At 38.3% G+C, this 13,673-nt stretch overlaps 2 protein-coding genes across 3 annotated transcripts; both read left to right on the forward strand.

Moving 5' to 3' along the window:
* The first annotated feature begins 4,231 nt into the window (after window positions 1-4,231).
* LOC117810579 (UDP-glucuronosyltransferase 2B31-like) lies at window positions 4,232-7,800 on the forward strand. Its single transcript, XM_034680482.1, has 2 exons — window positions 4,232-4,499; window positions 5,917-7,800. The coding sequence occupies exon 2, from the start codon at window positions 5,917-5,919 to the stop codon at window positions 7,498-7,500; it is 1,584 nt and encodes a 527-aa protein (XP_034536373.1). The 5' UTR covers window positions 4,232-4,499; the 3' UTR covers window positions 7,501-7,800.
* Window positions 5,915-13,293, forward strand: LOC117810580 (UDP-glucuronosyltransferase 2B20-like). Of its 2 annotated transcripts, none has more exons than XM_034680484.1 (2): window positions 5,915-6,021; window positions 11,127-13,293. In XM_034680484.1, the coding sequence occupies exon 2, from the start codon at window positions 11,129-11,131 to the stop codon at window positions 12,701-12,703; it is 1,575 nt and encodes a 524-aa protein (XP_034536375.1). In that variant the 5' UTR covers window positions 5,915-6,021; window positions 11,127-11,128; the 3' UTR covers window positions 12,704-13,293. The 2 variants fall into 2 exon arrangements, with proteins under 2 accessions (XP_034536375.1, XP_034536374.1); XM_034680483.1 differs by lacking the exon at window positions 5,915-6,021 and adding an exon at window positions 8,741-8,852.
* Window positions 13,294-13,673: the final 380 nt, after the last annotated feature.

Raw genomic sequence — 13,673 nt, forward strand, 5'->3', positions numbered from 1 at the left:
CTCTTCTCTCCTCCTCCCCCCCCTCCTCCTCCTCCTCCTCCTCATCACCCACACAGAGCCCGCCCCTTTTCGCCACCACCACAACAACCCCCACCTCCCCTTTTCCTTTCATCCTCATGGTCACTAATCACAGATGGGAATAATCGCCATACTCTCCATTCTGCCGGCTCTTGACAGCAGCATTAGGGCTATGGAAGGAAGAGTCTGCCACTGAGAAACCTGCGTCACATTTTCATGACATTTTTCTGTTTGTTTACCTGATGAAATATGTGATGCAACATGTTTTCCTTCAGTCACTGTCAATCTCTCTGTATGAGTGTATGTCTGTGTGCTGCCATGGCGACAGTGTATTGTGGGGGACTCAGAGATGTTATATGAGATTGGGAAAAAAAAATCAATATCTAGTCCTTAGTGAAAAACAGTCAGTGCTGAATGCTGAATGTTTAGCATTTGCACTAATAATCCACTGATGTAATCAATCCGGTTTACCTTGGGGCTATGAGAGTCAAACGCATATTTTCACTCATGCAAAGTCCTGCTCCTTTTATTTAGACTTGGAAAATAGAGAATATCTTTGTAGTGTTATCACATGCTATGTGAGTGTAATGTCCAGCCTATCATAGTCCTGTATTTCTAATGACAGGAGAGCTGAAAAACCAAAAAAGTTAAAAATGATTAACCAAACTCAAAGTTGTAATATGTGCTAAAAGCTTTAAAGAATCATTTACTCAGCATCTATTAGGAAATAAAAGATCATTCCATGACAAATTGTTCTGTTGGCTTTGAATCAGAGGCCTTGTAAAACAAATCTTATTAAATCAGTACAACAAGCTGTCATTATCAAATAGAATGAAAGGAGATAAAAGCTCAATTCTACCTCGCTTCTTTAAATAAAAATGGCAAACTAGTTTTGCTGCAAAGATTTTAATTCACTCTTCTGTTATTTTTTTAATAATTAGGGCAGAGATTACACAAATTCAACTATGAAACATATCCAGACTATTAGCTTCATCCACAACATTACACATTCAAAAGTAAAAACATAGTTCAGCTACAGGTTATACTTGATGTAAACATCTGAAAAACATACTGTATGACACATAATGGAATATATAGAAAGTGCAACTAAAATCAAATTTCTATCAGTAACTAAAGTAAGCTTTATAAGCCTGCACCTGCAAGAAAACTCCCCCTATTTCTTTCAACAGACTGATCTATTTTCACTTTTTGAAATGGGACTTCTGAAGCCTGCACAAATGAACCTGTTTGCTAATTATATGGTTATATCACTCCAGTTTCATGAAATAGCCTGTAAAGTCTTCATCGAGTGGATCTTACAGAAAGTAGGATTAACATCTTGATACTGTGATGACTCATGAGTCCCTCAGAATTGGACCTAAAGCAATGTACAAAAATAGTGCTGGTAGTATGATCTAAATGAAATGAAATTACACCTGCAGTCAGGGGTCTACGACTTAAATCCCCTTCAAATGAATGTAAACAGACCGTCTTGTGGGAACCCTTACGGAAACAGTGCAGGTTCAAGACCGTCTCGAACTTAATCCATCACAATACATCCTCCTCATGAAATTGTTTTTACTAGCTGGAAGGTGAATTTTGTTTCAATGGATTAAAGACAAACCACCAACAGTAACACAGTAGTACAGAGAACTATACAAGGTTATACCAATGGAAAGCCTCTCTGCGAAGTTAAAAGGGAACAACAGATATTTTTTTGAAATTTGGCAACCAGTCTTAGTTTATTTACCTCATGAAATTACAGACTTGTCACAAAAAGGTGGAGTGCCTCCCGATTTGAACCTTATTTCATAAAAAATAATTTGATTTTCCTATCTCCTTTTCCTGTTTTGGCGGGATGTTGTTTGCCCTCTCCTTCTCTTAGGAGGGTTTGTGGCATGATGCCATATATCTGTTGACCTCTTTACCAATGTGTGTTTTACTACTTAAGCAGCATATGCTATGAGAAATTATTATCTGGTTGCGAGTCTTGATCTGGGGGCTGTTGCGTCATTATCTTCTTGTTTTGTTTTGTTTTTGTCTTGTAAATTATTTTAATGCTTGTCTTTGTCTTCTTTATAATGCCTCACACCCTCTGCAGTGATTTCCAGCTTCTTCACTCTGGACGACAGTTTTTAGTCCCAAGGTGCAGGACACAGCGTCACAAGAAAAGCTTTGTTCCTGCTGCTATTACTGAGCTGAACAAGCAATAGCTTTTATTTTCTCACACAGTCAGCCTCCAATTTTAAGATTGAGCCCAGATTGTCTTATTTATTCATATGATTCTATCGTTTTTATTGGTTGACTGTTTTCTGATATGCGTTTTAAATGGAACCTTTAGCACTTTTATCATTTTATCATGTCTGTTCATTTTACAATTTTTAGTGTTAGATTAGTTTTAGGATATTTTTGTATGTTTTGCACATTAAGTAGTTTGTTCTGTCTGACATCTATCTTGTAATTTTGAATTGACCTAGCATATCACTGGCTGCAAAACAGGTTTACCTACGGGTGCAAATAAAGTAACTTGAACCTGAACCTGAACCTTTCTCTTGTACTGATTTGTATTGTTTCTTTTCTGTTTTTTTTTGTTGATGTCCACTTTGGAAATTAATAAAATATACATATACAAATGGATGTAAACAGTAATCTTGTTCACTTCTGTTTGGTTGGTCTAGTAAGGTTCAAACTAGAGGTTAGATCAGGCTTGTCCAAAGTACGGCCTGGGGGCCAGCTGCGGCCCAAGGTCCATTTATTTATGGCCCGTATATTTGCAGTTTCTTTCAAGCGCACAAACAAAACTAAAGTCAATCCAGAAAGGTCTCAAAAAGCTTCATATGAACTACTTGTATAAAAGCCAAAGCACTGGGAATTCTGAAAGACAGCAATAAAAATGAAACACAAGAACTCTTAAAGCTGACAGGTTTTCAAATTAATGTTTTTATCATGAAGTGAAAATGTTCTTGATGAACACTAAAAGTTCAGAAGACACAAAAGAGGACACAATATTGATTCAAATTATGAAACTGTACAGAAAAGGTCAAATTTGATGCAGAAAAATTGTTCAGAAAGCAGGAAAATAATTATTTTGTTGTGAAATGTTGTCTGCTGGTCAGAAAGGTCTTAAAAACAACATGAAAAAGAAAGGTGTTGAAATCCAGATTGTGATCCTACCATAGGAAAATAATGAGACAATATTTTTACCAAATTGCCTGACCCTAATGAAAAACATTTTCCTCCAGAAGAAGATAAAGTTTGCTAATGTTTACGTGGCTTGTGGAGAACTGAGAACTACCTATTTTATTGAGAAAAAAATGTGAAATAATTACAGTTATTACATAGAGATTTTATATATAACTTTCATGATTCCTAAGTCTCAGTAGGAGCCACTGGCCCTGAGGTATTCTGACAACATCAAATGTGGCCCTCTTTGAAAAAAGTTTGGACACCAATGGGTTAGATAAACAGTAAAATTACCGTAATGATAAACAAAGAACGCGGGGAAAAAACAACAACACCACTGTACTCAAAAGGCTAGGTGTGCAGATTTAGTATACACGCATTAGCTGATAATTTCCTGATTTATAGTGACGTTTCATTGTATAAAAGTTAATTGGCGGAGCCTATTAATGTGTAACTACCTTATCACTGATGTTTCTACAAAGACACTCTTCCTGTTATAGTGATGGGAATTCCGGCTCTTTTTAGAGAGCCGGTTCTTTTGGATCGGATCACTGCAAAGAGCCGGCTCGTTCGGCTCCCAAGTGGCTCCTCAGATTTTTTCTTGTTTAAATTAATGTATTAACTAAAACAATGTAAAATTATATGTAAAATGAGTAACTAATGTAAAAACTTACATTATATCAAATGAGTATTATTATTTATATACTCAACATGGAGCAGAGTGCTACAAAAATGTATTATAAAGTACAAAAACAAGACCCATCACAATTAGACAAAAAGGTCCTATCTCTAATTGCATGTATATTATTTATAAACTTTTAAACACCTTTACTAACAGCAGGTTCCCTTGACTGTCTTTATTCTTCACTTATTGCACTGATGGATAAACAGTTCTATTGTCCATCTGTTTGGTTGGTCTTGTGAGGTTCAAATTAGAAGTTAGATAAACAGTAAAATTACCGTAATGATAAACAAAGAACGCAGTGTAAAAAACAACAACACCACTGTACTCAAAAGGCTGGGTGTGCAGATTTAGTATACACGCCTTAGCGGATAATTTCATGACTTATAGTGACGTTTCGTTGTATAAAAGTTCATTAGGGTAAACTATCAATGTGTAACTACCTTATCACAGATGTTTCTACAAAGAGACTCTTCCTGTTTACAACTCTCACTATCTGGGGCGGCTCTGAACATCGATAAATTCACTTTTCCGGATTATTTCTCTGGACCCGCTCGGTTCAGCAGACCGGCACTGTAAAAACTGTTTTTCCAACATCGTACTACTTTACACAAAGGTAAGTAAGCGCGCCTCGTGTTATGTAGCCTATGTATTAACTAGGATATGTAGCTCGGTTCACATTACGTGACATGTAGATTCTTGCTGCACAGGTAACGTTACCGCGGAGCAAAAAGTGCTGCTCGAAGTCCTTCTGCAGAGTAAAACCAACACTACTCTTGTAGTGTGAGAGCAACTACAAGAGGGAAAATCAAACGCCTGATGAAACAGCTGTTGTCGATTGGACGGACTTTTGCATCAAAACAACTGAACTGTGTTTTGTTCAATAAAAAAAAGATGTTTGCAAATGATTAAAACCCGGAAATGTACATTGAAATGGCAAAAGATTAATATTCACAAATTATAATTATAATTATGAAAAATAATCAAGTTATCTATTTAAGAGGCTTGTGCTTTGAGCATCACATACATGAAAAATGTTTGTGTCTTAGTGTATTAATTATACACTGCCAAAACAGTCTTTGTTTACAGGTACATTTCACCACTAAAAGAGAGCAGGGTGCAATGTTGCATTTGTAAATACAACTCACGCATATACAGGATAAAATCTGCAAAGAGATGAGAAGCACCAGTTTGTTCATGGTGAGAGCCAAAATAAATGCAAATCAAAGGAGCTTAAAAAAAAAGTAAAAAAACTCACACTACATTTTAAGTTAAATGTGCAGTTGGTAGGAATGGGGTAAAAATATATTCCTTTTTTTCAGCTCAGTTTGGAATAAAAGTCATAATACCAATCAGTACCTATCTGTAATTGAAGTTATTTGAGATTATGGCCAAATCTCTGTGTTTTTCATTGTATCAAGCAATGTTATTATTCCCCTTCATTCCCATTATCACAAACCAATCAGAGCTACTCTTCGACCCTCTGTCCCGATTGGTTGAGTGGTGGCCACTACTAGGTTGTCCTGATTGTCCAGGAAGCCGGCACTACTTTCTCATAGAACAAGCACAAGAAGTAGGGTAATCTGGTGAGGTTGGGGTAGTGTTGACATTCGAAATCTCTCTCCAAACTGATGTTTATATCACAACTACCAACAGCAGCTTTAAAACTCCTGTAAGGAATTTTAACCAGGTATTGAAACATACTGTAATCATTATTGATGTCTCTGTGTGACTTAATAAAGCTAACAAGACAAGTTGTCTTTTTTGTTAAGTACTTTTTAAGTTGCAACCACTGTCGCTGGCAAAGTCTCAAACAAAGCAACTTTTAGCATGCTACAGAAAGAGACTTTGTTTACCTTTACCAATGCAAAGATTCACTGTGAGTAATCCGGTCGACTTCAGGAGGTACCACTTTGTCCACAGGTGTTATCAGAAATGGCGCAAACCAAAAGTTGCTTGCAGGAGATTTAAATGTTTCTTTTTTTTATCAACTTTTCCAACTTTTTCATCCACTGTTCATGTTTTTGTTTCAGATGAGGCTGCTCTGTAGCTGCAGTGTTCTGCTACTGCTCGTCCTCATCCCAAGGGAATGTGAAAGTGGAAACATCTTGGTCCTTCCTACAGAAGGCAGCCATTGGGTAAACATGGATGTTATACTTCAAGCTTTGCATGCAAGAGGACACAGTCTCACAATCCTGCGTTCCAGCAAAAGCTGGTACATCAAGGAGAAGTCCTCCTATTACCGCACCTACACAGTCGAAACAGAGAGAAGCTTGGATCAGAAATTTATAACAAAAATCATTAGAGATACCCTTGAATTTGAGAGGGGGGCTCTTCCTTTGACCAGTTTTCTCCACACAACCTTTGGAATGATTGGTGTGTTTTTAGATGCCCACACTGCTGTGGCTGAGGCAGTAACAGGGATCCTAGATGACAAAGCACTGATGAAAACCCTGAATGAAAGTAAGTTTGACTTGGTGCTCACTGACCCCTGCTGGGGTGGAGGATCTATATTGGCCAAATATTTGAACCTTCCTTTGGTTTATAATGTGCGTTGGCTGATAGGTGAGGAGGCTCACATGGCTATTGCTCCTTCTCCTCTATCATATATTCCTATAACAGGAACCGGCAACACTAACAAGATGACCTTCATGCAGAGAGTCAAAAACATGCTTATGTATATAGCAACCAGAGCACAAAATGAAATGGTTGCTCAGCGAATATATCAGAAAATCTGTGACAAATATCTTGGGCCTGGTATTGATTATACAGAGTTAATGCTTGATGCAGATATTTGGCTCATGAGAGCTGATTTTGTTTTTGAATTTCCTCGTCCCACCATGCCCAATGCCATCTATATGGGAGGATTTCAATGTAAACCTGCAAAAGCACTTCCTGCAGACCTGGAGGAATTTGTGCAGAGTTCTGGAGAGCATGGATTCATCCTCATGTCTCTGGGGACTTTTGTGAGCGAACTCCCCGCCGACATAACAAATGAGATTGCTGCAGCTTTTGCTAAAGTACCTCAAAAAGTCATCTGGAGACACAAAGGTGACAAACCAACTACTCTGGGAAACAACACATTGCTGGTGGACTGGATGCCACAAAATGATCTGTTGGGACATCCCAAGATTAAACTTTTTGTGGCTCATGGGGGAACCAACGGAGCTCAAGAAGCCATGTATCATGGAGTTCCAGTTGTGGGTCTACCCTTATTTTTCGACCAATATGACAACTTGCTGCGACTGAAAGAGAGAGGAGGGGCTGAGATCTTGAGCGTTCAAACAGTAGACAAAGATGACAACTTCCTGAAAGCCATACAGGCAGTCCTGAACGAGCCGTCTTACAGGACCAACATGCAGAAACTCTCCAGGCTTCACAGAGACACTCCCATGAAGCCCATGGATAGCGCCCTCTTCTGGATAGAGTTTGTCATGAGACACAAAGGTGCAGGTCACCTGAAAGCACAGTCCTATAAGATGCCCTGGTACTCCTACCACTCGGTTGACGTCTTTTTATTCATGGGTTGCGTCGTGCTTCTTTTGCTTTTAACTACTGTCATGCTGCTAAGATGTTTATGCACTAAAATGTGCAGGAAAAAAGTGAAACATGAGTAATCATTCAAGAGAAATCCATTTACACATTTGACGAATAGATGATACATGAAGTCAAATTTTTAGGATAGTTTTATGTGATGTTTAGATTTATCAGACATCTGACTGATAATACTTAATCTCAACTGTATGAAAAATTACATAAGGTTTGGCGCCATTCATTCAACTCTGATGCTGTTTGATAAGGGAAAATCTTAAGTGGGATATTTTGGTTGATCATAATATATGTGGTGTTTGTATGCAATTAATGAATGTTGTGACCTTTGTCACAAGCAATATTGTCTGAATAAAATACTGAATTGAGTCATTTTGTTTTATTGTTTCAACTGATCGCATCATTTCCATTCAACCTATATACATACAGTTCATACATATATATTTCTGTTTGAACAACTTTACATCTTTTTTACTGCTGTACTCTTGTGGTTTCATGATATTTTAATTCAACTTTAATGTGAAATTTAAGCTTTTTATGGTTAATAACTGCTTTTATATGTCTTAATTTTTCACTAATGTATTACATTTTTGAACACAGCTGTCTCAGGGTTAATCAAATTTTGATGAGAAAAAAAAGACTTGGTTCCTAGCTCTAAGTTAATGACTCCCAGCTGTGCACAGACCATCTTCAATGATATAAAGTAGTAATTTACGGACATTAAATGTGAGAAAAAAAACTTTCATTGATATTTATTGTCTTCTATTCTTCTCAGCGGTCAGTGATTCTGTTATAAGTTATAAGATTAGACTGAAGGTACGCTGATACTGAAAATATCTTTGAGTATTATTGCACTATTAGGGGGTTAGTTACTTTTCCATGCCTTTTTTTCTCCAGAGTTAATTTTCCTAAAATAAATGTGAGGATTTAGTTGTAAGGGTTTATTTGAGAATGCTCAATCAGTTATTCATTTAAAACCTTTCTAATTTTTAAATTAGAGCCACAAATCTTGCTGCCAAAATGAATGAAACATATCTTTTTGACATGGAGTACTTACATTTCATGAGTCCCACTGAATTTAAAAAACTTTACACTGACTGCATGAGAGGTTTATATGAAGATGACCACATATTAACATTAGACAGTGAGTCTGCCCCGCTGATAACACTGCAGCCCTAACGTGTTGCATAATGAGGACTGAGCATGTTGAGCTGTTTCCTGGTCAGACACAGGAATCTCCTGTGGGTGGGGCGAAAGAAACCTGGAAGTGTTCACATTGCCGTCATTTAGTCCCTAACTGATCTGCTCTGCTTTGTTTGGGTCGAAACTATTTGGCTAGAGAGTTTGTTGACACGAATACTGGGGAAGTTTCCACTGCATGCTCGAAGTTAGAAGACTGCTCTCAGTTTACGAGCAGAGAGTAAGTGATCTTCAGTAATGTTAGCAGCTGGAACACATTTCATTTAGCTTTCACTGGCTAATGTTACAGAGTGAAAAGGGGACATTAAATCAAAGCTATTGTTAAAGGATTAGGTGTTTCATGAATAGGAAAATAAGTGCATGGGATTTGTTGCGCAGGGATAATGTGTTTTCTGAGATAGAAGCTCTTCAATTTTTCTTTTATGCAGAATCAACTCACTTGTGGTTTTAAAACACTGTTGCTCAGGGAGCTGGGGGAACACAAGTTGCATTCAAAGCTTTTGGCACAAAACAGCACTCTCATTTCCTGAAGTAGGCCCCATGTGCATTTCAACGTGAGGGTGGTCAGGGGGGATGTTTTTTTAACACAAATGGGGAGACAGCTGATAGGAGCAGCACTGCAACTTTCTGTTGCGTCAACCTGGGATATCCTTTATTTTTCTGCACACACTTCCTGGAGCTCTTCATTAAGAATAACATCCTATTTTTGCGTTTTCCACCACTCTTCTGTTTGAGAAGATTTAAATATGCTTTGTGTTAGTTACCATAACCTCTCTTATGTTGTTACAATCCCTTATTTTAGTTTCCCACAGTCAGAGTAGTTTGGACTTTCTCATAATAAGAGCTATATAAGGGTAAGTTGAGGGTATATTATTCAGAAGCTGTTTGCAGTGAGACTCACTGTGACTGTCATTCAGGCTGCAGGCAGCTGGTATGTCAGTGGAATGCCTCCACATCGTCATTCTGTCACAGGGGAATTACTAAGATGGATAGTGAGCCCTCCTAGTAATGGGTTGCAAGGGGCTTGCATGTAATGGTTTAGCTGTTTATATGAAGCTTAAAAAAGTCTGTCAAGTGGTCATGCACATATTATTAAAGAAAAAGCTCAAGAGCTTTTTTTGCTTGAACATTCCACTTGCACCTTTAGAGATTACAGATGTAATCAAGATGTAATGTTAGTCCAGCTGTTTCTCCTGCAACGAGCTGCAGAACTGTTTGAATTCCCTTGCTTCACTGTGCCTAAAGTTATCTCAGGATCTTAGACCAGCCACATCTAAAATAACATTCTCCTAGCTGAGTGTTTGCCAAAGAATGACCTCCCTGAATGAAAAGCCTAACTATCATAAGACCAGGGGACTAACTGACTAAGAAAAGCTTAGATACTGTTTACTGTAGACTTTGGAAAAGAACACCCTAGGAAGGATCCCAAATAAAACATGAAATAAAGACAAAACAATATCACTTGATCTTTTTAACCTTTCCAGTAGCAGTTTCCCTGGCTGAGAGACACACCTCTAGGTTTTTAAACCTTAATTTTTATTTCTGTAACTACAAACTTTTAATTTCTTTTAAAAACTGAGTTTCGTAACTAATTTAACTTTTTTTCCTTTCTTGATCTTAGATTTTAAAATATTTTATGTTTTCATGCTGATGTTTGTTTAATGTCATATTTTAAATTGGGTATTTTCTGACAAGGTATGGCGTTATGGAATGAACCTGATATTGGATGTTGGGAATACGGGCACCCTGCAGGGGTGTCAAGAGGTCTGAGCCAGCTTCGGGCTGCGACTCGACACAGAAAAGATTCAATGTGTGAGTCTTAATCCTTGGGAAGAAGTTCTGAGATGAATCGATTAGGTTAATTTCGGTTAAGACAAGACCAGTTGTGATTCTGTGTCTGGTGGGACAGTAAGACTCTGCAAGTTACGCCTTCAGAGCAGTGAAGGGGGGTTGATTATTTATGATAATCCCTTCGAATTTAAAGACATAATAAGACCCAACACTATTTACGATGTACGTTAAGTTACATAAGTACAGAGAGAGAGAGAGAGAGAGAGAGAGAGAGAGAGAGAGAGAGAGAGAGAGAGAGAGAGAGAGAGAGAGAGAGAGTAGATCAAACATAAGTGGCCGCATATAAAATTGCTTTTAACTCCGTAAAGCACTTTCAATTGCTCTTTGTATGAATGGTGCTTTATAAATAAACTTGCATTGCCTTGCCTTGCCTTGCCTTGCCTTGCCTTGCCTAGGTTTGTTGAAAGATACAGATGAAAAATGGTTTCTGAATTGACCTTTATGAGGGTTTGTTCTTCATTTATAAGCTAGCAGGTGATGTTCATCATCCAGGTACGGAAGTTTCCAAACAACACACCATGAAATGGTGAAAAAACTCAGGTAGCACAGGGAAGTAATTCACCTGTTTTAAACTTTATTCTGTGTACCTGTCTAGTTAATTTGATGTTGATGCAATTCATGATTTTGTACTTTCTTCAAACAGAAATGCTTTCACCCTGGATCTGGATTGTTCTCTGCGGGCTCTGTCCAACCATGGTGTTTGGAGGGAAGGTTCTTGTTTTCCCTGCCGACGGGAGTCACTGGGTGAACATGAACGTCATCATTGAGGCACTGCATTCAAGAAGTCACCAGGTTGTGGTTGTGCGATCAACAGACAGCTGGTACATCAAGGAAACCTCTCCATATTATTCCTCGGTTACACTCCAAACGGAGTCTGGATTTGATAAAAACTTTGTGAAAGAGTTTACGTCAAAGCTGCTGGAGCTCCAAAGGAAGGGGGCGTCTGCCTGGGCACGTCTAAAGCTACAGATGGAACAAGTACAGGTGGCCAGCAAGATGCATGAGAAAACATCCAAATTGCTTGAGCTGCTTTTTGAAAACAAAGATCTGATACAGTCGCTTCAAGATGCCAAATACGACCTTGTCCTAACAGACCCTGTTCTTCCAGCAGGTGTTTTACTTGCCCACTACCTCAGGTTGCCTCTTGTGTTTAATGTCAGATGGACCAGTCACGGAGAAGGCCACTTTTTAATCGCACCCTCTCCTTTGTCTTATGTTCCAATTCCAGGAACAGAGTTATCAGACGAGATGAGCTTCCTTCAGAGAGTTCTTAATGTGCTTGTATCTGTCTTCTCTAAACTTCATGTTGTACAACATATTTTACCATATTATGATGCCTTAATTAGAAAATATTTAGGGCCAGATGCAGACTACCAGTCCCTGTTTCAGGCTGCTGATCTGTGGCTCATGAGAGTGGACTTTGTCTTTGAATTTCCTCGTCCCACCATGCCTAATGTCATCTACATGGGAGGGTTCCAGTGTAAACCTGCAAAACCACTTCCTGCAGACCTGGAGGAGTTTGTGCAGAACTCTGGGGAGCATGGATTCATCTTCATGTCTCTGGGAACAATAATTGGAGAGCTCCCCTCTGACTTTGCTGATGCTATTGCTGCAGCTTTTGCTCGAGTACCTCAAAAAGTCATCTGGAGATTTAAAGGCAACAAACCAGCCGCTCTGGGCAACAACACTTTGCTGGTGGACTGGATGCCACAAAATGATCTGTTGGGACATCCCAAGATTAAACTTTTTGTGGCTCATGGAGGAACAAATGGCATTCATGAAGCAATTTATCATGGAGTTCCCATCTTAGGAATTCCACTGATTTTTGATCAACGTGATAATCTGTTTAAAATTGAAACAAAAGGAGCGGGGAAGATAATTGATATCTTTACTATGAATGAAGAAATCTTCTATCAGGGAATTCAGGAAGTCCTGAATGAGCCCTCATACAGGATGAACATGCAGAGACTCTCCAGGCTGCTCAGAGATAAGCCCATGAAGCCCATGGACAGTGCCCTCTTCTGGATAGAGTTTGTCATGAGACACAAAGGTGCAGCTCACCTAAGAACACAGTCCTACAAGCTGCCCTGGTACTCCTACCACTCGGTTGACGTCTTCTTGTTCCTCGCTGGAGCTTTGCTTCTCGTACTACTCACTGCTTTCATGTTGATCAGGTGTTTGTTCACTAGAATGTGCAAGAGAAAAGTGAAAAGGGAGTGACTTTTTAAAGGCTGCAAATTTTTTTACAAGCTATAAAATGAAAAACATTAAGTCTCATTATTTGGAGGGAATGTTTGCTGCATCTCTCCAACTGAAATGAAAAAAGAAAATTAATGACACTGTCAAGGTAAATCTTTGTGATACGCTGTTCTGTTTTTTTGTATGAAATTAATAAGTAGCGCAATCTTTATCATAAGCAAAATTGTATAAATAAATTACATGGAATTGATGTAAATTAGGTTGTTCTTTAATTTTTCAATTGGAGACATTTACACCTCATGCTTGAAAATGTGATGCACTGAATAACGTATCACGGACAGGAGCAGCTATGCCTCCAATATTTGCTATATATACAATATGTGCTGAGCTGTTTACCCTTGAAGTACACATCTGTGTTTTCTTGTCGATATCTCCTACTAACCAGCAAGTGGTGCATCTTTTTATCATTACCTATGTGTTGGAAGAGAAGAAGCATAATTAGTTTCAACATGCCGCAACCTTTTTTGTGCATTTGGTACTCCGTAATGTAAATGTAAAATATTTTAAAAATGCTAATGTTGGGCTATCAAAACATTTTTCAATAAATACTGTCTCTCAGTCTTTTTAAGAATTTATGAGAGGAAGTAACCTTTGTTATGTCTCTTCTTTACAACAGCATGTTTGACTTTCTTTGACATGACTCATTTAATAATAATAATAATGATAATAATTATACATTTTATTCAATGTCGCCTTTCAACACACTCAAGGTCACCTTAATGCAACAACAATAAAACCGATTTAAAACAAGAGAAGACAGTATGCGATTAACCCAAGTAATAATCTAATGGAACAATTTCCACTTGTATTGGATTAATATTTGACCAGGAGGAGTCTTTCTGTGTGGAGTTTGCATGTTCTCCCCGTGCATGCGTGGGTTCTCTCCAGGTACTCCGGCTTCCTCCCAGAGTCCAAAAACATGCACTCCAGG

This window comes from Notolabrus celidotus, chromosome 3 (assembly GCF_009762535.1).
Source record: "Notolabrus celidotus isolate fNotCel1 chromosome 3, fNotCel1.pri, whole genome shotgun sequence".
In the NCBI taxonomy this organism is placed as follows: Eukaryota; Metazoa; Chordata; class Actinopteri; order Labriformes; family Labridae; genus Notolabrus; species Notolabrus celidotus.

Bases quoted from the DNA above. Each gene is read 5' to 3' on its own strand.
- LOC117810579 (XM_034680482.1), top strand. From the start codon at position 5,917: ATGAGGCTGCTCTGTAGCTGCAGTGTTCTGCTACTGCTCGTCCTCATC.
- LOC117810580 (XM_034680484.1), top strand. From the start codon at position 11,129: ATGCTTTCACCCTGGATCTGGATTGTTCTCTGCGGGCTCTGTCCAACC.